Genomic DNA, 25,275 nt, shown 5'->3' with positions numbered 1-25,275 from the left:
GAAACATAGAGCTGTTTAAAGATACAATAACAGAACAAACCCTCTGACAACTGAGTTCACCAGCTAAACCAGTTGGATTACACACAAATCCAAAGCATTCAAGGAGACTGTAATGTTAAACTGTACTCTGGCGCCCCTTGCAGGTATGAGGAAGAAACAACATACTGTATATCTCCTTTGCTTCTAAGTGGAATGGAACCATGTTTGCATACAACAAACGAAAATGATAAACTTACAATGTTACAATTTCACTTAGCAGACCCTTTCATCCACAGCAACGTACATCTGAGCTTTATACATCACAAGCAATGATCTAGTCAGAAGACAACAGCATGAGTAAGTGCCATGAGGCCAAGCTTGAGTCTGAATGGACCCAGGTGCCACCAGGCAGTGCAGAGTGCATAGGAGCTTTTTTTCATCATTCATGCAATTAACATTCATGCACATCTATCATCCCTCTCATCATTCATGCCCATCAAGTATAAATTACGATTACGATTACGAAAACTTTATTGTCCACAAGTGGAAATTCGTCTTTGGTTCCACCGCAGACATGTCTCAAAAGATAAAACACAACAATACACATGACAAACACATGAAACAAAGCAATAGACCCTTCTCACGGGGGCCATTTTGTGTCGAGAAGCCAGGGTAAACACAGGTGCAAGCAAAACACTAATGAGGGTTTCCAAATCCCAATCATGGAAGTTGGAAACCCTCATTAGTGTTTTGCTTGCACCTGTGTTTACCCTGGCTTCTCGACACAAAATGGCCCCCGTGAGAAGGGTCTATTATGACAAAGAACCTGGCTAGACATCCACAAAATGACCACACATCCACAAAACAGTCAACACACATTCATCCACACCGATGCACAAAAGTAGGCTACACCTCCCAATGCAGGTCAGAATTACAAATCATAGGTCTGGGTAGGTCATAGGACCTGCTGTACAAAAAACCTCAGCAAAGTAAGAAATTAAAACACCACCCTAAGCAGAATCTACCGCATCCTAGTTTTATTTATTGCCATGACAGCATCTGGGACAATGGACTTCTTATAGATGTTCCTCTTTGCCATCGGTAGTCTGTAACGCTTCCCCAAGGGTAAAAGTTCAAATTCACTAACAGTGGATGAGAGGGTGTTCGCGAAAGAGCTGGGTCTTGAGTCTCTTCTTAAAGATAGATTCAAGGAATCACAAGTAAACAATGTGAGCAACAAATTTATAACTGACAGACAGGAATCTGAGAAGAGGAAGAGAACAACTTCTTGGCTTTGTATATTGCTGTCTATTGAACACAAACGCTTGCTGAACAACAGCCTTGAAATTACATTTGGTCAGTTGAATACAAAAAGCAAAATCATGTAAATTCAACTCTAATTCATGGCAAAATTATCAACATGAAAATTGAAAAATCTATAAGTTCTATAGTAAAATATATCCAACTTCTCTTGTACATAAATTTACAGTATAGAACAAATATATTAAAAGTCAAGTAGAAATTGCTGGTAATATATACATCATTGCAAATCTGTTGTTCTTCAAGGCAAATTTGGCTGGTTGAATACTGGTAGGAATTAGCGGAAATGTCGCTCGTCTCTCATCGGCCATTGCTCTGGTCGATGTCTCGTGTTCACATGCCGCGGCTCTTGTGAACTCAGGACAATGTCAACAGATATGGGAGATGAATAGCGATCCATCATCTGAGCGATTTTCTCCTGAGGCACGCCATGCTTGTTCCTCCTGGAGGGAACACATGTACGTACATAGGGTGTTGTTAGGATGTGACGTTGATTTGTCAAGATCTGTACTATAATGTTATAAAAACAAACAAACATACAAACAAAAACATACTTCTCCAACTCAAAAGGATCAAACTTCCATTTGGTTTCAGGTTCATGAAAGTAGACTGTGTATCTTCTCTCCAATGCCTGTAACAATTTGGACATTTTTCATTGGGTCCTATCCTATGCCCCTGGTGAGGTCATTTAAAATGCTGCAACTAAATAGCCATAATGTGCATTAGAAGCACCCACCATTTGGACGTATGGCTTCATTTCCCAAGCTTGGATGTTCGTGTTGTCAATAATGATGGGAGCGCGGCCTTGATGCATGGCCTCTTTAGCTGAAAGAAGATTAAGCACAACAGGTCGAACCAAGTTCTGACAGGATGCTGAAAGTCACATAGAGAGCCAAAGTGAATGTCACTTACTGCCTTTCTCCCTGTACCAGTGTCTGAAAAAATATGAATGGTGGTGAACGGAGAGAGACGTCACTTTTTTTATCCCGTTTGAATTGTGCCACGGGGTGCAAAAGTAAATTTTGTCAATTTAAAAGATAACTATGCATGTCAAGAAAGTCGCAGTTTGTCCTGAAACTGAAACGTAAGGTTTAGTTTTGTCAATCGACTACATCTCTCGTGTCGCACAATATACTGTACATCACACCATCAACAACATGGACTGGTGGGAGAGACGTCACTTATGCGACTGGTTGTGCGTAGTCTTTCTGATTTATAACTTATAATGCCACGGTTTTACCTACAAACTGTGACTTTCTTGACATGCGTAGTTATCATTTAAATTGACCAAATTTATCTTTGCACCCGGTGGCACAATTCAAACGGGATCAAAAAAGTTACGTCTCTCTCCGTTCACCACCATTCACATTTTTTCAGACGCTGGTACTGTACAGAGAGAAAGGCAGGAAGTGACGTTCACTTTGGCTCTCTATACTGTTTCAAATCACATTCTTACACATTTATCTATCCACTGATAAGCCCGTCACAGTTAATCTGTGAAAGAGCCAGCGTCAGTGGAATTAATATCTGTGTGCTGTTAGTGCCTTGGGCCAAAGCCCTCGCAAATAAACACATCACTCACAAGGCTCTTTCACACCGGCCTTGAAAGCCGAAAAATGCACGGAAAATAGGATTCGCGCCTCCGATGTGAAAGTCGTGAACGCGCTTTGGTGGATAATTGTTTTACGCCTTTTGTCCCGCCACGGTAGGTAGTAACAGCGCCGGGTTACCTGGCAACCCGCCTCCACTTGAAAGCGTCTCGCAGCGAGCCGGAAAAGGTGCGAATGGTCAGCTCATTCATAAAAAAATTACAGGGGAAATCATTTTTTCAGACGCTGGTACTGTACAGAGAGAAAGGCAGGAAGTGACGTTCACTTTGGCTCTCTATACTGTTTCAAATCATGCGAATGGTCAGCTCATTCATAAAAAAATTACAGGGGAAATCATTTTTTCAGACGCTGGTACTGTACAGAGAGAAAGGCAGGAAGTGACGTTCACTTTGGCTCTCTATACTGTTTCAAATCACATTCTTACACATTTATCTATCCACTGATAAGCCCGTCACAGTTAATCTGTGAAAGAGCCAGCGTCAGTGGAATTAATATCTGTGTGCTGTTAGTGCCTTGGGCCAAAGCCCTCGCAAATAAACACATCACTCACAAGGCTCTTTCACACCGGCCTTGAAAGCCGAAAAATGCACGGAAAATAGGATTCGCGCCTCCGATGTGAAAGTCGTGAACGCGCTTTGGTGGATAATTGTTTTACGCCTTTTGTCCCGCCACGGTAGGTAGTAACAGCGCCGGGTTACCTGGCAACCCGCCTCCACTTGAAAGCGTCTCGCAGCGAGCCGGAAAAGGTGCGAATGGTCAGCTCATTCATAAAAAAATTACAGGGGAAATCACCTCATGTATCAAGAAAGTGCACGAGTGAAAGTAAAAAAAGTAGCCTATACAATCATGACTGCAGGGACGCCAGGAGGAATGCTCCGTGCGGTTAGGCTTTATGCTCAAACGATGTTGACATTAGTAGGTAAAATTAACGGATATAATAATAAGCTTCAGAGGGCTATAGCTGTCTGTGGCGAGTTGGTCTGAGGATATTCCCTCTCGAAATCAGCTCTGTGCATTCCCTTACAAAAACTACTAACGTTAAGTAGTCATGTGCATTTATAGCCTATACTATTCCCCCGACGAACGTTATGCAGACTGCAGCTGTTTGATATGCGGGGGGTCGTCTTTCAGAACGGAGTAGGCTACGGACGCTAATTAGGCTACTTAATCGGAATAATTTGCTTTACACAAAAATGGAACCAAAAGATAAGAATTAGCCTTGTACCTAATAGGCTACATGATGGTGCATGATGCATCCATAAAGTCGATCAGATGAATATTGAAAGCCTGGTTACCATGCTGCATGTGGACAACACATTACACAAGGAATTACACCATGACACCATATCCATCTGCTTAGTCAGTGAATTCACTTCTATGAAATGTGTTGTGTAAATAAAGTTGGCTTTCCTTGAATGCAATTCATGCAACACTTCGCTGCCAGAAAGTCGGCAGATGCACTCCGCGGCGGAGCCCGTTTTGTTAAGGCGAGTCCGCCCACCATGCGAGTGGTGCTCGCCTTTCAATCCGGGAGCGGGGGATTTCACCTGAAAGTACACTGCAGGACGGGAATGTGGCCGTGCTGCTTGGCTCTGTGTGAAAGCAATTTCTGTGGCGAGGGTGCGGGCTTTGCGGGACTCCTAAACTGCAATTTTTGCGCGATCTGTGTGTGAAAGAGCCTTATATCTTTTCATCTAACATGGGTGAAAAAACCTTCAGTGTAACAAAAGTTAAAGAAATTAAGAGTGTTGTGACTGAATTGGGATGATGCAATGTAAATACTTCCGTGAAATACATTTAATCCAAACCGTTGAGGTAATCTCGGGATTTCAGGAGACATTACCTCGGCTGTGGTTCCATTCGTGAGCCGCTCCAAGCAGGCTTGGGTCATAGACGTAGCCATCTTTCTGAGCGAAGTAGTCATCTGTGCTCAATATTAACCCACTGGGACTGGTGGACAGCAATTCCCTGTAAGAAATAATATACTAACTTGAAAAAATAAAAGGCAATGTATATAGATTTGGAAACCATTTTAGATCAGAAGCAACACTAAAAACACACGACTTTGCTGACTTAAAACAATGTACTTCTGAGATTGTTGTACACAGACATACTTAGCATGTGTTGATTTCCCAGAGCCTGGTAATCCCCTCATCAAGATCAGTACCAAGGATGAATCGGGGTCTTGTACTTTATCAGCAGGCTGGCGCTGGTCTTGCTGCTCACGCAGTTCATTCTCTGCATCAACATCAGGTCTCTGCCGCCAGTCAGAATCGTGTTGAGACCATCCTTCATGTGCATTAGCAGACCAGTCAACATTAACATTCGGCTCAGTGTCATAGTTATAACCCTGCCTGTCCCTGGAAGAGTGGTGACTACATTGATTAGGTGGTGGAAAATGCACTTCATCTTGATACTGGTTTGTCCTGCCAGAACCCCTCCAGTCTCGATCTTGATTCATGTGCGGGAACGAGTCCTGCGGATTGGGGAAAGCAGGAGGCGGTGGGTGACCGTATGGAGGGGGTCCTTGAAATCTGGGACATGGTGGTCTCTGGAAAGGTGGAGGATGACGCCAGTGATCCTGGGTGGGACCAGCCCTATCAGAGATCAGGGCCATATCTGACCTCGGGTTTCTCTGGTGGTATGGCTCATTTTGATACCAGTGCGGCCAAGATGGGTGTTTCTGTTCGATGCTTTTCTGGTAACTATCTGTGTCTGAAGATCTGTTCATGTTACCATTTTTCTCCACGCTTGCATGCAGCATTGTTTTGTTCGTAGGTGTTGTGACATGTCTTGATGGTTGAACAAAACCTTCACAAGTACCATCGACTGAATCGATCTTTTCAAGCTCTTTGTAAAACTCACTCAGTGTATCTTCAATGTCGGGCTTGACTGTGACTGTGGGCTTGACTGTGACTGTGGGCTTGACGGTGACTGTTTCTGGACGACATGGTGGGCCGATGAAGGAGGTGCTGGTGGATCCTACACCCTTTAACACACGCTGCCTTACGCTGCTCTTTTGTTGTGTCTTTTTAGCAGATTCATTTCCACAGTCCTTTGTACTTTGACTCTTCTTCAATGACTCTCCCATGAATGTTTTTTCTCCATAATGACCACGAGACATCTACATGATAGAAGGAAACATTCCGGTTAATAATAATAATATAAGCAAAGCCCCTATTATGCTGTAACTGGTCCAAAAACGAAAGTAAAGACTGTTAGCTTAGCTAGCTAAGCTAATCACAAAATTACACCGAAAAACGTGACAATATAATTTGTGTTACATATGTTCTAGCTAGAACGTCGCATACATACATCTAACGCTAGCTAATAATGTATGCTTACCGTATCCCTATGGGCTGTAGTAACGATAAAAGTGTAAAAAAGACAGAAATGAACACCCAGCATACAAGCACATTTCGACCTATGTTTTGCTAGTCAGTGTGCCGTCAGCAGGAAGCAGCAGGGATTTCTGACTTCCGGTCAAGATTTTTCAGAATAAAAGCTGTCATTAAAAATCGATAAAATACACAAATTGAAGTTATGTCACACAAATTGAATAAATACCCATGCAAACTACACTCTAAATCAAATATATGTAAAATTAACTCTTGTTGATATTTGAAAAAACACATTTTACAGCCTACGGCCGCACAGAGTCCGACCTGTAAAATAATCCCATTTTGAAATATTGGTCAAAAATTCAAATGTTGGTGCGTTGGGGAAAATTCACTGCAGTCATGTACATCAGTAGTCCTTCTATCATGCCTAACTAGTGGCTAACCCAAATAGGTGTAAAATTCACTCTTGTTAACATGAATTTTTTACCAATATTTCAAAGTGGGCTTATTTTACTGGTCGGACTCTGTGCGTCCGTAGGCGGTAAAATGTGTTTTTTTAAATGTCAACAAGAGTGAATTTTACACCTATTTGGGTTAGCCACTAGTGTGTTTCTTCAAATATTTGTTCTGCTGGTCTATTTTCATTCAAACATTAAACTAGAGCTTCATCTTAGTGTTCTTATGTTCATTATGTTGGGTGTCATAGGTAAATTTCTACTTAAATTCTTATTGTAAAAATCGAACTTTATCATGCTTTTATTCTGAAGGCAAAACACTAACCCGGTAGTGAAATTCCTGCTGGGCGGAAGTCAAATTCCTGCTCATCACACGCTCCTAGCAACAAGAATAAGACGAGCAACAGGCATTTCCGGTGGCCGTTTTTCAAAATGAAAGAACATTTCTGCACAAGCAGATCAGCTGTACTGTTACAGCGGGGTGGGGTCGGTGGACTCGCTGGATGGATGGATGGATGGATGGAGCACCATCAATGACAGTAACACAACATAACATCAATAACACAAAAACGCACAAAGAGGTAGGAGCCGTATTTGTCCAAAGATACTGAGAAGAACGTTCTAAATGTTAAACAGTTATTGTCATACAGAAACATAATTTGTATTGTATAGCTTTGTTTAAATGCGTGGTTTCTTGTTTTTAATGTCGAAACCAACACTATCAAATTACGTCACTCTTATTGTGAAGGCTAAACGTCCAACCCGGAAGTCTTGTTGCTAGCAAGCGGCACAGGAAGTGTTTTCAAAGAACGTACATTGATAAGAAATGACATGCAATCATTTAATTGATCGCGCCATTGCAACGTCACCGCGCAGCCGCAGAGCTACGCCTCCACCATTTTGGCCCTTAAGGTCAAGGAGACTGAAAAACAGCATCCAGTAAACATGTCCTACACGCGTGATTTCGAATCGCACATAGGTTACGCAAAAACCACGCCCTGTGCCCGCCTACGCAGAGCAGTCAAGCGCCGGGATTGGCCAGGAGCAAGTCTGGTCTTCTTTTGACAGCTGGAATCTCCCACACCACAAAGCGCTGGGCACGTAGCCCAGCGATTTCATGAACCAACTGAATTGCTCTTAACACACAATCGATTTTTAAACATTTATTTCAAAACATCATTGTAAAATTCAGGCCTTTAGCCAAAGCTTCAATAACAGCTCAGCTGACAGTTTAACCTGCAAATGAAAACTATAAAAAATATAAAATTTAAAATGCAATTGGCTACAGCGGCTACAGCACATATGCCTAGCACCCCCCCACCCACCCCCAGTCCAGCCGTTTGTTCTAGGCCAGTGAAGTCCCAACAATCTACAAAAACATGCAATAGCCTAATATAAAATCATAGATAAAAAGTTGAATCATACACAATAAATAAAACCAAAAGTAAAGGGCTAGCCTTCCCAATGGCCAGCAGCATCTGTTATTCTGGCCTCATAATAAGCACTGAGGCGGGTGGTCAGAAAGTCAAATAACATTAAAATACATTGTATGCTTTGGTGCTATGTAGGATTTTGTCTTTCAATATCCTCGTTGCAGCCTCGCTTGGTGTTGTTGCTTCACAGGAATGGTTTCCCTGTAACAGAGAGCGCAACATGAGCATGAGCGCCTGGCCAATCCCGGCGCTTGACTGCTGCGTAGGCGGGCACAGGGCGTGGTTTTTGCGTAACCTATGTGCGATTCGAAATCACGCGCCCCTTTCAGTAGGGCCTACTGTAGTCAGTAGTAGCCTACTAGTCATATTTACTGTATGCGGACTACTGAGGGGCAAGCAGCGGTGCTGCTTTGGCGCTGCCGCAGCGCCTCTAGCGACTGTTTCAAAAATGCAATCGTGTGTCCACTCTTTGCTTCCACGCTCTTCGGTGTTATTGTTGGCAAGTTGCCAACATCAGTTAATTTAATAGATCCATGGCCCCTCCCCGGTTTATTTCTGCTGTTGCTGGTCTGCAAGACAATGTTACATTAGATCAAGAACATCACAACGACGGACTTTGCCAGTGCCTTCTCTTATTTTCCTGAGGAGCTGCAGCAACAGCAGCAACAACAACAACAACAACAACAACAACAACAACAACAACAACAACAACATGGCAGTGGACAGATGTGGCCTCGTGTGTAAATACATCCTCGTCATTCTCAACATCATCTTTGCGGTGGTGGCGTTGGCCTTTTTGGGACTCGGCTTGTGGGTGAGGTTCAGCAACACAAGAGGCATCTTTGAAGTTGTAATTGCGGACCCCAACTCAAGTGTATTTGTTTTCTGTGTGACAGCGCTGTTTACTCTCGGTTCAGTGATGCTGATTTTGGTTGCATTTGGGTTCCACGGTGCCTACAAGGAGAACAGATGTGCTCTGAAAGTGTACTCCGTCCTTCTGGCCCTTCTGGCCGGCGCTGACACCGCAATTGGAATTCTCACCTATAGCAGGAGCGATGAGGCGGGGATGCACGTCACAGAATTCTACGCTAGCATGTATGCTTTGTGTGTGAAGTACGAAATCATTCTCCCCCCACTCACGTTCATCCACAACATGTTCCACTGCTGTGGTCTGATAGATGTGCCGTTGGTGGAGATTGTTAAACAGACGTGCCCCAAACCAGAGACGATCTGGGAGAACGCCCAGCCTACCTCCTGCCCTATAATAATTACAAGGGTGTTTGAAGAAAAAGCACCTCTGGTGATGGGCATCTTCGTTGGAACTGGAGCTCTTCTGATGAGTGCCCTGGTGTGCGCCATTGTCTTCGACATCAAACAGAGCAAGCGATGCCAGAAAGCGACCACTGAGTACTCTGACTGTGACTCTGAAGGGAATACTCTCAGTTCGGCCCTGCACTTCTCTGCCCCATAAACAACAACGCCATTGCTAGAGTTCAGGCTAAGCCAGTAGCCTATATGTTTACATTGTGGCCAAAACACTGATCATCATACATTATTTTCAAGTTCTAAACTTCAGTTAAATGTTATTTGCACGTTCATATGGAAAAGGGACCTTTCTTTCTACAAATTCTGTATACTTATGTATTGTGTAACCTTTATGTGTTGTTAGGTCAAAATGGGGGTAATCACATATTGTTACTGTGCCACCACAATTATCATCACTGCCATGCCATACACTGGCCAGATAATGAAGTTAAGGGCCTCCTTGATTCTGAGAATATATATTTTGCAGGCTTTCTTTCCCCAGTCAAAGAGTTACCACAAACTGTTAAACATCTATTGTTTACAGCTGATAAGTGCTGCATTCCCGTAAAAGTCAGAGAACTGCTAGCCATTGTGCATTTACTTCAACTATTTCTTCCCTCAGGCTCTTTTCTGTTAATCTGACTCCGAGATGGGGCGGTATTGAATTCACAAGTTACAGAATGTGAAGCAAACCCATCCATCTGGCATACCATATACACACATACAGTGCTTAGTGATCACCTTGGGACGGGTCAAATTGATCACTATAAGCAGATGATCATTCTAACAATTTTTTTTCTTTTTATTTCTCATGCAGATTACCATTTAATTGACATCTGTATATGTATTACATGAATACAGTATAAAGTAAAGGAATGTTATTGACTTTAAAAATCCATACAGTAAGTTAGGCCTCCAGATGTTTCTGCAGTCTTGCGTAGACAGAGGTGGGACAAGGCCCAGAATGTCACTGTAAGTGGAGCATTGGTCACTATAATCGAATTATTTAAATGGCATGTGTATAGGAATGATTTGGGACCAAGCTTTTTGATGACTATAAGCGGTTGATCACTATAACCGTGATCACTTATAATAAGCGGATTCCACTGTGTATATATAGCTGTGTATGTATTAATTGCATTCTTATTATAAAAGGGAGCATGTGGGCAATGTTCTGTATGTCATAGGCATTGTGACATCATCAGTGATGTCATAAGAGCAAATGTGATGTCATCAGTGATGGGAAGTTGTGACATCATCAGTGATGTCATAAGAGCAAGGGAGCCCGCACAGTGGGCGAGCTGCAGGGTGGGCGAGGCAGCAAGTGAGTCTGCACAGCGGTCGAGCTGCAGGGCGGGTGAGCCTCAGAATCGAGCGTGCGAGATGCCTAGTTTTTCAAATATGCCTAACTGTACTACTGTAGTATTGACTATAGCATTGCACTAATTTGAAGTCAAGCAGTGTTGATGCCTTCAAGAAGAGACTGAACAAGCACCTCCTCAGCACGAGACCCTAAAACTCAAGGACTTCTATTTATCATACTTAATCAGTCTCACATATATGTATGAGTAGCTGCAGATCAATGCTAGGCTCTCTGAATGTTGTTCATGAAGCCGGTATCTGTAATAGCATAATAAAAAATAAAAATAAAAAAAGTTTGCTGTTGAAGAAATAAATGTTCCAAAGAGCTTTCCCCATGGCTTTTCCCGCTCGGTCAAAACATTTCGTGCCCTTATGTTTACAGATTGACAGTTGTCGCCACCTACAGATCAACCAACATTATGGCAACTGAAACTGACCAGTCAAAGGTTTGGAGACAGCTGATTAAATTTCTCTCCAAAGGCCTTGGAGATGAATCTGCTCATGTTACCGCTACTTTAAAGAATCTAAAATATGAGATAGTTTTGATTGGTCCATTCCATTTTACAGAAAGGCTTTACTATTATTCTATTATGAAAATAGCAAAAATAAAGAAATATGTTCACTGCTCTGAAACCGTTGAGCCTAATTGCGTAAACATATTTTCTGAAATTGGTAATACATGTAATTTATTTAATGTTAAAGTAACAGCTCACCCTAAAATCCAAATTACATATTTTTCTTCTTACCTGTAGTGCTATTTATCAATCTACATTGTTTTGTCTTATAGTTGCCTGAGTTTTGGAGATATTGGCCCTAGTGATGTCTGCCTTCTCTCCAATACAATGGAACTGGATGGCACTTGGCTTGTGGTACTCAAAATGGCAAAAACGTGCTAGCTGCAGTTTCATGTAGGACTAGCAGCTAGCAGGTGTAGTTGGGTCTAAAGAAAATTGTTCCTACATGAAACTGCTCACAAGGTTTGTGGATTATCTTGAATAACCGGGTCGTGATTTCTGGAAAGAGACATTGGTGTTGAGTTTTTCAAATCTATGTTTTTGTCGCTTTGAGCACCACAAGCCGAGTGCCATCCAGTTCCATTGTATTGGAGAAAAGGTAGACATCTCTAGGGCCGATATCTCCAAAACTCAGGCAACTAACACAAAACAATGTAGATGGATAAATAGCACTACAGGTGAGAGGAAACATACAGTATGTATTTGGGATTTTAGGGTGAGCTGTCCCTTTAAGGTAAAAAACCCTAACCCTAAGGGAAGAACATAGAGCAGTATGGAGTGATGAAATGAATTTTCCTCTTTTAATGAGTCCAGTGAAATATTATACAGTCTATGGAAAATACAAACGGAACTTCACACAGACAAGACTTCACAGTACATTCAGCACCATCATACAATCTATTTACTTAAATCGCCAACATGTAACACCTGAGTATCAATCATAGCCAGTTCTTCATCATTCACCCATTCATCTTCAACGGGTTCAACGACAGATTTGCGAGCCGGAGTCTGTACAGTTTTTAAGGTGCTAGGTGTCCCAGACCTCCGAGGGGGGTTGAATGTCTTCTTTACACATGGAGAGACCGTTGCGGCCTGGTAGCAAAGCGGCGGTGGAGTGGAGATACGAGACAGATAGTCCAGAGCTCTTCTTCTCTTCTGGCTTTTCGGGTCTTTCTCAGCTGAACAGTTTGCTGGAGGGGGGTTCCTGCTCAGAGGCGTGAAGGAGCCAAAGCTTTGCATTGGCTGCTGAGCTGTCACCTGCAGGACAAAAAGACTCAAATGTTCAGCAAAATGAAGAGGTAACAGAGCAAACGCAACAATGAACAGTGTCAAATATACCATATTGAATACATTTTACAAAAACTCACGCAGGTCCTTGTGTCTTGTCTTCTGTCCGTTATACAGCCCGGAGTTCTCGGGTGCAGAGCTGGAGAAGAGACAGCACTCCGGCCGTCAGACTGGACGAAATGTGAAAGTCTCTCCTCAGCAACTGTAAAGAAGTTCTCGTCACCCTGAAATCACACAATGAAAACTACACAGTCAGCTTTCTTTCCATAGAGACAGTCCGCATGTCTGGGAACCCCACAAAATGTTAAACGGCTGGCGCGCGAGTGGGGTAAAACCGCCCATATATCTCATGGGCTGACTCACCAAAAGACGGTGCTGCGGCTCTAAACTACAGGTTTGGGGGTTCTAGAGCAGAACACAAGACATCTGCTCAGCTGTGCGTTTACTGCTGTGGTTAAATCCCTGATCGTGTCTGCCTGGGCTGGGCTATCAGCTAAATTCTAACTTTGCTGAATGGATAGAACGGGGGTTTTTACCCCACCCTGACCACGCCCCCAGCCAGGCTGAGCCAGCTAAACCAGCGTCTATGATGAGACGTGGCCTCAACCTATAGCCTTTTATTTCGCCATTGAAAATGGGATAAAAACACAAGTTATGGTCATGCTTTTCAACACTTTTTATTCTGTATTTAGAATTTGGGAAGGGGAAACGGGAAATTAAGCTCTGGTGGGTTCCATCCAAGGCACGCATGGAGGCCCAGAGGTCATGCATTTAACCCTTCAACTATCTCTGGGTGACTCAACAATCATGTTGACATATTTTTACCTTTTGATCTGAGACCACCATCTGGGCATTCAAATCTGACCTGAAAATATCCATTATACAGTTATGTCTCATATGTACAGGCTATATAGGCTTCTGATGATGGTAGAAATGTTTCCATTCAACTGTCAAGTGAAGTTCACCATAACACATCTGATGGCAAATAAAGGCTTCCTTATTGTAGAAAGAACTTAGCTAAGTCAAAAATAAAAACAGCTCTGCAAGAAACTGAAGTCTTTAAACCGTTGATTAATATTAAAGTTGTTATTGTTCTCAAATGTTAATGCTGACCATACGTCATGTTGGCGGAGTGCAAAAATGCACTTTGCAAAAATATTAATACACAATCTAATGGCCATACAACACAGATGGGAGACTTATACTTATATTTCTTGCAGCTATGATGCATAGATATTTTTGACAGCATTTGACTGTAGTGTACACCTTACTACGTTACTTAGCAAATTAGTTTATATTGCTGTTTAGCACAGCGTTTCTTTATGGACAAAAAGTTTCCTCGTCAAGTGAGCGTAAAATCTTTTTCGGTCATATTGAGATGAGATGAGATGATGAGATATACTTTATTGTCCCGAGGGAAATTTGTCTTGGGCAAAGTGCAATAGTTCACATAAGCGTTTTAAAACAGATACAGACGACACATATTAGCAGCGTTTGTACATTCAATTGAAGCAACAGTCACTCACACTGTAGGTATAGCTGACCTAGAGTCAGCTTAACCATAGTAGGGAGCAAATTCAATAAATTAGAAAATAAATACAAATAGAAGCATATTCATCATGAGTACTAATCGCAGGTCACACCAAGTAACAATACAATAATACATCGTAGGACCGGAATATAAGTGCACAATCACCAGTATGGTAATAAAAGTATCACAGTTAAGAGCAATGCAGATGTACAATAACCATCATAAAAGTCTAACTCCACTAAGTGCTATGAACAATGTGATGATTGTTCAGTAGACCTATAGAAGTGGGCAGAAAGGAAAACTTAAACCTGTTGCTCTTGCAACGAATCGCCCTATAGCGTCTGCCTGAAGGTAGCAGCTCGTACTCTGAAGTCAGAATGTGTGATTGAGGAACTTCTGCCATTTCCAATCAGCATTTCTAATTTGATGCATCAAAATTTGCATAAAAATACCTGGACTTAATCAGGTAATGCGATCCTGATCACTTCAGATCTAAGGTTCAAAAGGTGCAAGTAAAATCGGACTTAAGAGCATCCATCCCTGCCAGCTAATGTGTCCTTACTACAATCAGTGGATGGTAAAGATTGCATTGAAATAACAAACATATTGGGTATTGTTAGGGGACATTCAGACCAAAAGCGTTTTTGGAGCTGCCAGCGTCTTTCTGCAATCCATTCTCTATGTAAGGACGTGCTAGACGTGCTCCTCTTTTAATGAACGCACCTGGCGTTTCAGCGCTGGTGGCGTCTGTTGTTTTTGGAGGAGCGCTGTGGGCGTTTTAAAGCTGAAAAAAGTTGAACATTAGAGGAAAAGCGCGCTGCTCGGGTTTTCCACTCCTCCTACCTTCTCTCCTCCCGAGGGATTCAGCACCTCCGCTGCTGCCAGAATTGGCAATCATCTGGCTTTCATGTTGACAGTCAACAACATCAAACAGACAAAACCAGCTGGCTACCGTCCTTGTGGTCGTTGTGTTCTGATCTGTACTGCACGCGACTGCAGGGGAAAATAAACGGAGCGCAAAAAACCCGCTCCGTGCACAATGGAAGCGCTCTCTACACAATTTTCATACCGTTCTGACTGAAAAAAACGCTTTTGGTGTGAATGTCCCCTTACGATTTTTCGGCTATATTATACCTGGACCAGGTTTCTGAGTTGGGTGAAGGCTTCCCGTAGATGTACGTCCTTGGGGTTTGTGGAGAACAGGGTCAGATCTCCTGCATACAGGGCAGGGATAGGAGACGAGGACTGAGCTCCCAGCTGAAGGTTGCTCAGAGCCAACAGTACCAGTGGCTTCACCATGTCTTCCAAGCCAGACTGAGCAAAGCTGGTCCAGCAGCGCACTTTCACAAAGTTCAGCTTCCCATCAACCAGGTACAACACAGGGAAGGAACCTGTGTTCAAAAGCCGTCACACAACATTTCAATAATCAATACAGTAAACGTTTCAATAAACGATGCAGTAAGGATAGCAACTGAAGCAGAACAAAAATGGCCTACCCTGTCCATCTATGATAGAGATGATATATCCAACGACATCAACCTCTCCACACAGTGGGTGGAATTCGGGACTTCGAAGATCAAGAAAACTGGCAGATATCCTAGGCTGGAAATGCACTGATAGCCATTCCTGTGAGGCCTGAACAATAAAGCAAATAATACATCTGAGAAAATGTGTGTGGTCTGTTTACATTAATATAGTAGTAGTATGTATACTTCTATATGCAGATTATGTGTGTGGCACAGGTAGTTTATTTTTATAGTACCTGTAGGTCCTGAAACTGTGTTTTCTTCGTGGCAGTGAACTGAACAGCTGCAATACCAGCTCGTTTTTTTCCTTCAGAAGCGGTGAGGTTATAGACTCTATATCGACATCCTTCCTTCAGCAAAGACTGCAGATCGCTGGAAGGTCGCCAAAGGTTCAGTAGGTGAACTGAAAGCAGGAGAAAACGAGTTCAAATCAAGTGCATCAATATATGGAATATAGACAGAGAACCTAATGGCAAGGCTTGCATTAGAGCACATGTCAAACTCCAGGCCCGCGGGACGAATCCGGCCTGGCACCTAATTTGATGTGGCCCGTGAGAGCTAGCAAAAATACAATTTGCGCAATATAATTCTATGGCTTTGATTCATTGAGACCTGTCATTCTTCCTCTGAGCCAAACGGCGGTGGCCGTAGGGGAGACCAGGGGCAATATATATATATATATATATATATATATATATACATACACACATACATACAATACATACATACATACATACCGGTATATACATACATATAAAAACAAATATATATATATATTAGGGGTGCCGCAAAATAATCGATTAATCGTCGACACACTCACTAGTCGGAGTGAAAATTACTAATCGACAATTATTTTACTATTTTATTTTTTGCGTCTTTCACCGTCAGTCATCCATGCGCTAGTAGAATTCCCAGGGTCACTGAAGGCAACTGCCCCTCCGCCCCCCTCCCCGCACACGGAGGACAGGAGTTGAGAAGTACACAAAGGAGGAGCAACAATGGCCACGCGACAGAAAACTAGCAAAGTTTGGCAATACTTTGATGAAGAAAGAGACAACAAGGTTGTGTGTCGGCTATGTTCTCTCAAGCTTGCATATAACCACTCTACCACTGCAATGAGGACCCACCTTCAGAACAAGCATCTCGACGTAAACTTGCGTGGAGGAGATGATGCGGATACTAGCAGGCAGACCAGTATCACAGCTTTTACTGCAGAACCCCGCAGACGATGTGACCCTCGCCGGTCCGAAACGATCACACAACTCCTCGCTGAGATGACTGCCCGCGATATGCTACCACTGTGCTTTGTCGAGGGCGAAGGCTTTCGCAAGTTGATGAACTTTGTCGAGCCCGCATACACCGTGCCGGGGCGCACCTTGATAACATCCAGAGTGGAGGTGAGCCATGGCAAAATGACTGAGTACATTAAACAGCAGTTAGAGGAGGCACAGTGTGTGGCAATAACGTCAGACATCTGGACGTCCATTGCAACAGAAGCATACGTGACAATAACCTGTCATTTCATCAACGAACGTGGACAGCTCTGTAGCTGTGTTCTACAAACCCGCCCCATGGAGGACAGGCATAGCGGTGAAAATCTGGCAGCACACAAAAACATACACAAAAACAACACAAAAACATTTTCTTTTTATATGTGTAGCAATGTTCATAATGCACAAGGCAGGGAAACATATTTTGTTTTAAATTGTGTTTTATTTTGTTTTAAATATTTTCTAAAACATGCTGTTCAATAAAACAGAGAGCCTCTGGGAAACCAAACACTGACTCCTGTCTCTCCTCATTTAACTGTTTAAAACACATCTGGTGGTGTGTTGGATTACAACAGCAGCATTTAAGTTAATGGCTTGGGAATTGTCTTCAACTTTTGGCTAAATGGCTCCTAAATACATGTAATAATTGCATGTTGAATGTTTTGACATAGATTAAATTATGGTCAATTTAGATGGCGTCCTGATTATTATTATTATTAATTTTTTTTTTTTTTTTTTGCTTATAGACTAATCGACTAATCGTCTTCAGAATTTAAGGGTAATCGACAGGAAAACTAATCGATAAAGGCATCCCTAATATATATATATAAAAAATATGTATATTCAGCTTCATCCACATTATGTCCAGAACCATTTTTGAATTATTATTCTCTTACCAACCAATATACATTTTGAATTTGAAATGTTCCTTGTAGACTACACAAACTGAAAATGGTGTTATGATGACTTTATTACTTATACTACCGTACTTTGTATATATCTTTTTTCTAATGAATTGTAATTATTGTATAATAATAGTTATAGTACTGGTTGCCTGCCATTCTCTTTCCTATAATTCTGCTTTCAGAGCTAGTTATTAATTATTGTTATTATTTTATTACTATAAAACAATAATCGAATCAGAGGCAATTATGTATTACGATAACAAGTAGGCTAGATACATTTATATGGTGTTACATTTACAACTGTGCCTTTGAGGGCAACCATAATGCTGATGTGGCCCAGGATGAAATGGAGTTTGGCACCCCTGCAGTGGAGAATAAGAGTAAAAGTCATTATTAGTATTGAGCTGAATAGAACAAAATAAATACCACTCGTGCCAAGATGGTCCCTGACGTCAGCGATGCACAGTTTCCATACAGGAGTCACATCTCGTTTGGGACAGCTCCCGTCGCCCTCCTGTGCGTTCTCCAGGGCTCGACGGTACCGTTCATGCAGTTCAGCCTGCCTTTTCTCTACCAGAGAGCGCCTGTAGGTATGTAGAGTCTCCAACTGCTGTTCACTCAAATCAGCCTTGCACACAAAAGAATAAGTATGCGACTGAAATTCCAGAGCAATACAGTGCAACAAGTTATCTTGTTAACTGAGAAACCCAGTGTATGTCAGGTCAGAGTCTCTCACCTCCAGGTAAAGTGGGTCTTTCTCCACCGCTTCATGCAGCTCCTCTCCATCCTGCAGACTCTCAATATCCTGACGACTGAGGGTCCGTCTTCTACCTCGAGGTTTGTTAATACCTACAAGATCATGACTTTTTAAAACCAATTCCATTTTAGCCAATACATGACACGCACAATTAAAATAAATGCCCTACCTTTCTCCTCCTTTTCAAATTCAGTCTGAATCTTGGCAAAAAGGATCTCCATTGTTTTGTGCTTGCTGCTGTTGTAGCGTCTCGCCTCCTTCTCCTCTGCACGGTCACAACGGAACGCAAAGCCTCCATCTGGTTTCCTCTCCATCCACTAGGAAGAAATTACAAGCACACTGTCAAAAACGATCGTAAAATTAACAGCCAGTAGTCAGTATGCTGAATGCAACAACACTAAACGCACCTGGATGGGGTAGCTTCTCAGTATGACAATATCCACACATCCTACTGAGCCGCCATTGCTGTACAAACAAGAGACGGGAAGCAGGAATGGCCGGGGATCCCTGTGGAATCCCAGCTTAGTATCCCATCGCGCTGGTCTGCTGCTATTGGCACAAATCTTAAAACAAAAACGATCAGTCAGCTTGGTCTGTGTGGATAGGCAGAACAACTTGTGTATTACTTGTTTTGCTTGGGACAGTACCTTTAACATGAGAGATTCGGGTGCCTCTAGAGGCGGGCAGGCGTCTTGGGACCCCACCAGCTCGGCTCCATGGATGATCAACTTCCCACCAACGGCCAGTCGCCCCGTGTGAAGCATGGCAGTCAAGGGGACGTCCAGCTGGGCTTTAATGGCATACCATCCATCCGTTAACCAAACCACTGCAACTGGGTTCTCAACCTTGGTATCAGCACCTTGTGGGGTCTTGACGTCACTCCGACTCGGTCTGGTCGGGTTGTGACCCCTGGAGACGACTCCGCTAACACAGAGAACCAGGGTTTTGGCTGCTGTGTCGTCCTTTTCCATGATCTTTCTCAGAGCCGGCCTGCGACTGTGGTCCACCTCTACATCATATCTGACAAAATAAGCAAACACGTAGCAGAACAAACATTGATACTATCACTATTATCACATTTAATTTAATGACTACTACTGTTCTTCATGAGCCAAAATGTGTACTTTTATAGCAAAATGACGTTGAATTGATTTTTGTTATATGCTTATAAAAGACTGGAGATATGTTTAAGAAAAGATGGATTCTCTGTGGATCAACTATTTTGTGAAGTCTATGCAAAATGTCAATAGCTATGTATGATACCAGAGTTTGTTTGTTTGTGTAGGACTATGCTTCTTACGGCGGGTTCACACACACGCCTAGAGCGACGCTTTAAGCAACGCATAAAATTTAGGCGTCCTTGTTAACAGAAGAGAGCGTTCACACATACCGCTGCCACGCTGCGCTGAAGCCACGCTCGCGTTGCGCCTACGCTGCGCTGCATTTATCGTTTAGGCGTCTGTTCTATTTTTCAGCATTAACGAGTGCATAGTAGGAGAGCTGTCCTTCATGTGTTCCTCTATTAACGTCTTTTCTGTCAGATGTATATATACCCCCCCCTGTCTCAATGCATGTATCACTTATGGTGTTGATGACTCATAGTCACATGATTACCCAAGGGAAAATAACAATTACAGCCGGCCAGGAAATAGACAGACATCGTCACTTGCACATTACAATAAAAAAGAGGTTTATATTACTCACCCATGCTATAAATCAGATCTGAAAAGTGTAAAAAACCACTCCTCATGTGATCAGCGTAGCGCAGAGCGGGGCTTCAGTGTGGCATCCTGTGTGAACGCAAATAGGCGCCTAGCGTGCATGAAGCAATGCCTATATGCTTAGGCGTAGCTTAAAGCGTCGCTTAAGGCGTATGTGTGAACCAAGGGTTATACTCCCCCACCCCCACCCCCCCCCCGCCCAACAAAACCTAAACCCATGACGACCCCCCACCCCCACCCCAAGGGGAGAATTCATACAGAAGCCAATTTCTGAAGTCAAAAGAATCCTATATGAGCCCATAAATGGTGACTATAGAGCAGTGGTTCTCAAATGGGGGTCCGGGGACCCCCAGGGGTCCTTGAGGGTGTTCCCAGCCAAAAGAGGGGTAATTTATTTGAGCTATAATTCCATTCATAAGTAACACAATGACTATTTTGGTCATGGCATGGTTTTTATACACTTTCTGTAATAAAACATCTAAAAGCATCAATCTTATTATCATATGGGGGTCCGTGGGACAAAATCCTATGAAATGGGGTTCCGTGGTCTAATTTTTGTCAGTTTAGGGGCCCTTAATGTGAAAAAATCTGAGAACCACTGCTATTCATAGTATTCCCATGATGTCACAAGCATTTTCCTACCAATATGGCGCTACAATAGACACAGCTCATTGGCTGTTTGTGTCACTTGATTGTACTCACCTGTTAATTGATTACAATCACTTGTTATTTTCCAACCAAGATGGCCATGTGGTGATGTAACAGAATACTATATCGACATTGGACTATGCCATCATAAATCTACAGGACCATCAGACCACAACCACCATTCACCAGCCACATAATCTAAACATTCCAGGGTTAGTGCAGGTATGTCAGTAGTAGTATGTAACAATCACACCATTTCTATTTCTACTACTACAACTACATACTAAATTTGAATCATACATACCTGTACTTGAGTTGTAGGAGAACTTGCTCTGGGTTGAGACAGAGACTGCCCATTGTTCCCGGAAAAGATCTTTCCATGGATGCCTGCTTCCACACTATCCACCGGTAGTGATTGTACACCCATTCCTCGCTGATCAGTTTAGGATCCACGCCTGGGGTGTCACATAATGATCTGTGGACAGTGTAGGACAACACGAACGAGAGTCGGTACAACCTGCTGCATCTGCAGATATTGGGATACACCTGGTTTCTCAAACATTACAATCAGTTCAACAATGTTAAAGTCCGATTTATACCTATAGAACTCTTCTTTCCCTGCAGTCCCGTCATTCCTCGGGATCAGCCATCCTCCGTCAGCAAGCTGAACGCCACCTCCATCTATGAATAATTCCCGTTTGAAGAAATGCTGGAAATTGAAGCGGAAAGATCCTGCAGTCTCACTAGTGATCTCGGCCACATGCCGATGCACTCCATAGCCATACAGCTGAAAAGAAAAGAAGAGAAAAATGAATTGTTTACATCAAACATATATAATTTTCAACCATCTAAACTAAAAAAGTAAAGCGATGTGTAGCAATATCAGTTTCTTGAACGTTATCTATAGCGAGTAAAACCTCAAAAGCACAGTTGCAATGCTGCTGGCCTTGCCTGTTTTGGGGTGTGCTGGGCAGGGGACCGTCCATTTACTGCATCCTTTAAGGGGATCCTATCCACCCCTGAGGTTTTAGCGAGAAACAAGCTCCCGGGTAGAGGACGAATGGTCTGACGCTTCTTTTTCCTCAGTCTCATGTCCTGCATATCCCGCGCAAGCTGGAAGTTCTGAAGATTCTGAACCATGTCTGTTAATAGAGCAAAACACATTGTTATTGTATATCATGTTATACAGTGTATTATATTGACCTCATCTGGGAAGGGGGGGGTTACCTTGACTTCTAGATAATCTGTCCTCCACACCTGATGTCTGTGCAGGATAATCCTCTGTCCCATGGCCAAAAGGAAGATTTTGATGATTCTTAAGATCGTTATCGGCAGTTTCACCTACGGCGGATGTCTGAATATCTTCTTTGCCGTTACTTTCAGTTACTTCTGTAAGGCTTTGTGTTTTCTTAGTGGGTGGGACATACGTGTCGGTTGTAGTAGGCGTTGCATAGGGATGTTGGCATTTATCTGCCTTTGTCTGTGGCTTAGTTGAGCTCTCTTTGACAAGAATTCTTTGTTTTTTGAAAGGAGGGTTAAACACAGGTGTTCTTTTGTCATCTTTTGGCGTATTACTCTTGGGTGTCTCCGTCATCATTTTCTTATGGAATGGAGGAACAAACACTGCCATCTTGGAATGTGAAGGACTACCATCTCCAATGGTTGGATGTGGTTTTGCTAGCACTGGCTCTCTCGTTTGCAATCCGGTTTCCATATAGGTTTTTCCATCTCTGTAAGATTAAAAAGTGAGATATCAGTGGGTTGATAACTTTTGCGATAATTGCTTGACAACATTTCACAGGCGGCTCACCTGTAAGGCTTGGTGATGTTTGGATGAAGAGAGATGCTGTACTTGAAAACTCTCCGGTCTTTCGTTATACCTTAATCAAGTAAAATATACATTTTCAAGTCATTTCAGTTAGACTTCATATATGCAGGCTACAGGTAATAAGTTACACCGCCAGTGATTTACCATCGGGACAACTTTTTGCAGCATGGAGTGTTGACCCTCTCGGACTATCCACAGTTCTGTCGAATTCTTCCAATAATCGTCTTTTCAGGGGAGGTTGACCTAGAAAATTGTGAAACAGAAAGAAAGAAAAAAACAATGCAAATGTTTGAATGCAAAATGCTAGGGCTGCACATTCATTGAGTTTAATCATATGTCAACATTTAAACTGATTGTACAGTAGATGATGGCATATTTGCAACAGCAATTCAACAAAATATATGTTATCTATTTCAGCCATCATCACACAGTCCTAAAAGAATAACATTAAACAATTTGAATTTCTGGTGTGGTTATTCAGTTTGATTGAATTACTTCATTCAAATAGAGCCACTTACCAGTCGTATCTGCATCCTCTACTGGTCTTTTCCCTATTCCTTTTCGTGTCTCTCCAGATCCATTGCTGGACTCAGGCTTATCCTGCAGCGGCATGTTTTCTAAAGTCATGGTAAGACTCTGGCCAGCTAGATCCTCATCGTCTAACAAAGCCTTCGTGCAGTCCATGGCTTCCTGTGCAAAGAGCTTCTGCTGGGTGTCGGTGCAGCCACTGAGGTGAAGTGATTGAAAGTTTAGCAGCGATGATGGCACCTCTGGCCTTGTGAACTGATGCGTCAGCGAATCACTGCGGCTGGTCTGATCCATTCTGCAGTCCACCATTCCTGTCCTTTTCTCTCCAGGCCTTCCAAGGAGGATGTCCTCCTCTGATGGTGGAATTATGCCGTCTTTGAACTTACCGGTAAATGTTTCTTGAGGTGCCTTCTTTGACACAGAATCACATTTGCCACTTGCTGTGCTAAAACTGCAACCACGCACACCTGGCTTTCTAAAAGTGTCTTTTACACAGTCAGTCTCCTTCTTACTGGCTGTGGTGAGATCCGAGTTGGATTCCAAAACATTCATGTTTGACAGATCAGACCTATGGGTGTCAAGTGAGCTTGTCGAGTGAGACCTTGGAGTCATTGTAGAATCTGAACTTCCACCATCAGCAAATTCATTCAAAAGGTTCTTTGCTTGTAGAAGATCTTTCTCTGAGACGTGGACTTTTCTTCCCCTGGCAGTTGTGAAAGCACAATTTATTTTCTCTGTAGTATGTTGAGCATATTCCAGGTTTGCATCAGTCTTCCTTGTGTCTGAAACAGTTGGGATCTCTGTGTTGAGACTGATGTCATTGAAAAGCATTTTTGCCTTTTGTAGGGCCTCAGATGAAAATGCTACTGGCTTTCCACTGGCTGCAAAAAATCCACTATTCCTTGGTGGTGCGTCATGCATTTTGGGATGTATTGGCCTTTTTTCCTTTTCATCCTCAACTCCATCATATTCATTCAACATGGCTTTGGCGTTCTTAAGAGCCGTAGTTGAAATGGCTACGCCTTTGCCACTGGCTGTCTGAAATCCACCTTTTTGTGGTGTTTCCTTTTCATCACCAACATCAGCACCTTTTTGTGGTGGTGGTGGTGAAGCCTGAATTGGACTGGGTAGATGACCTGTTCTTGAGGCGTTTGCTTTTTGTCTCTGTTGTTGGTTTCGGTCCTCAAATTCATCACATTCATTCAAAAGAAACTTTGCTTTTGTCATTGCATCATCAGACACAGATACCTTCTTTCCACTGGCTGCAAAAAATCCACTATTCCTTGGTGGTGCATCATGCATTTTGGGATGTATTGGCCTTTTTTCCTTTTCATCCTCAACTCCATCATATTCATTCAACATGGCTTTGGCTTTCTTAAGAGCTGTAGTTGAAATGGTTACGCCTTTGCCACTGGCTGTCTGAAATCCACCTTTTTGTGGTCTTTCCTTTTCATCACCAACATCAGCACCTTTTTGTGGTGGTGAAGCCTGAATTGGACTGGGTAGATGACCTGTTCTTGAGGTGTTTGCTTTTTGTCTCTGTTGTTGGTTTCTGTCCTCAAATTCATCACATTCGTTCAAAATAAACTTTGCTTTTGTCATTGCATCATCAGACACAGATACTTTCTTTCCACTGGCTGTACAGAAACCCCTGGTATTGCTCAATCTACAGATGACAGAGGCACCAACACTCTTCGATGTTGTGGGCAAGGCTGAAGAGAGTGGCTTTGCGATCAAAGATGGGTTTCCATGGAAAGAAGCTGCATTAGTCAAAGCAAATGTCTTCTTAAAACCACCATTATGTATCTGCTCATCATCAAGGCGTAGTAGCTTTGCATTGTCGGCAGCTGGTCCGACATTTTCAAATCCAGTGTAACCTTTGACAGATTCTTCAAAAGTGTTCAAGTTATAAGAGTTTTTCTTATCCCGGACACTTCCAGTCACAGGTAATAT

The 25,275-nt window shown here is 42.7% G+C and overlaps 4 protein-coding genes across 4 annotated transcripts; 1 reads left to right on the top strand and 3 right to left on the bottom strand.

Moving 5' to 3' along the window:
• Positions 1–809: 809 nt before the first annotated feature.
• Positions 810–6,318, bottom strand: n4bp2l2 (NEDD4 binding protein 2-like 2). The gene is made up of 6 exons (XM_083637535.1): positions 6,255–6,318; positions 5,024–6,033; positions 4,753–4,877; positions 2,036–2,124; positions 1,854–1,930; positions 810–1,742 (listed from the first exon to the last, which is right to left on the bottom strand). The coding sequence occupies exons 1-6, from the start codon at positions 6,315–6,317 to the stop codon at positions 1,577–1,579; spliced, it is 1,530 nt and encodes a 509-aa protein (XP_083493661.1). The 5' UTR covers position 6,318; the 3' UTR covers positions 810–1,576.
• Positions 6,319–8,850: 2,532 nt separating this feature from the next.
• LOC310776471 (CD9 antigen-like) lies at positions 8,851–9,609 on the top strand (the record flags this gene model as incomplete). The annotated part of the gene is made up of 1 exon (XM_083636661.1): positions 8,851–9,609. One exon carries the CDS (start codon positions 8,851–8,853, stop codon positions 9,607–9,609), a length of 759 nt encoding a protein of 252 aa, XP_083492787.1.
• Positions 9,610–12,136: 2,527 nt separating this feature from the next.
• Positions 12,137–22,327, bottom strand: LOC310776194 (breast cancer type 2 susceptibility protein-like). The gene is made up of 14 exons (XM_083636379.1): positions 22,194–22,327; positions 21,918–22,108; positions 21,566–21,753; positions 21,271–21,441; positions 19,245–19,617; positions 19,005–19,160; positions 18,767–18,914; positions 18,577–18,689; positions 18,267–18,468; positions 15,901–16,067; positions 15,635–15,773; positions 15,273–15,529; positions 12,688–12,831; positions 12,137–12,577 (listed from the first exon to the last, which is right to left on the bottom strand). The coding sequence occupies exons 2-14, from the start codon at positions 22,104–22,106 to the stop codon at positions 12,218–12,220; spliced, it is 2,607 nt and encodes an 868-aa protein (XP_083492505.1). The 5' UTR covers positions 22,107–22,108; positions 22,194–22,327; the 3' UTR covers positions 12,137–12,217.
• A 210-nt stretch (positions 22,328–22,537) lies between these two features.
• On the bottom strand, positions 22,538–24,746 carry LOC310776470 (breast cancer type 2 susceptibility protein homolog; the record flags this gene model as incomplete). Its single annotated transcript, XM_083636660.1, has 5 exons — positions 23,313–24,746; positions 22,939–23,037; positions 22,777–22,846; positions 22,617–22,696; positions 22,538–22,566 (listed from the first exon to the last, which is right to left on the bottom strand). The coding sequence occupies exons 1-5, from the start codon at positions 24,682–24,684 to the stop codon at positions 22,538–22,540; spliced, it is 1,650 nt and encodes a 549-aa protein (XP_083492786.1). The 5' UTR covers positions 24,685–24,746.
• Positions 24,747–25,275: the final 529 nt, after the last annotated feature.

The sequence above is a fragment of the Poromitra crassiceps genome, assembly GCF_964638095.1.
Source record: "Poromitra crassiceps genome assembly, chromosome: 5".
Classification (NCBI taxonomy): domain Eukaryota; kingdom Metazoa; phylum Chordata; class Actinopteri; order Beryciformes; family Melamphaidae; genus Poromitra; species Poromitra crassiceps.
Note: the sequence above shows the minus strand (reverse complement) of the source record. Positions and strands in the feature narration are given on the sequence as shown.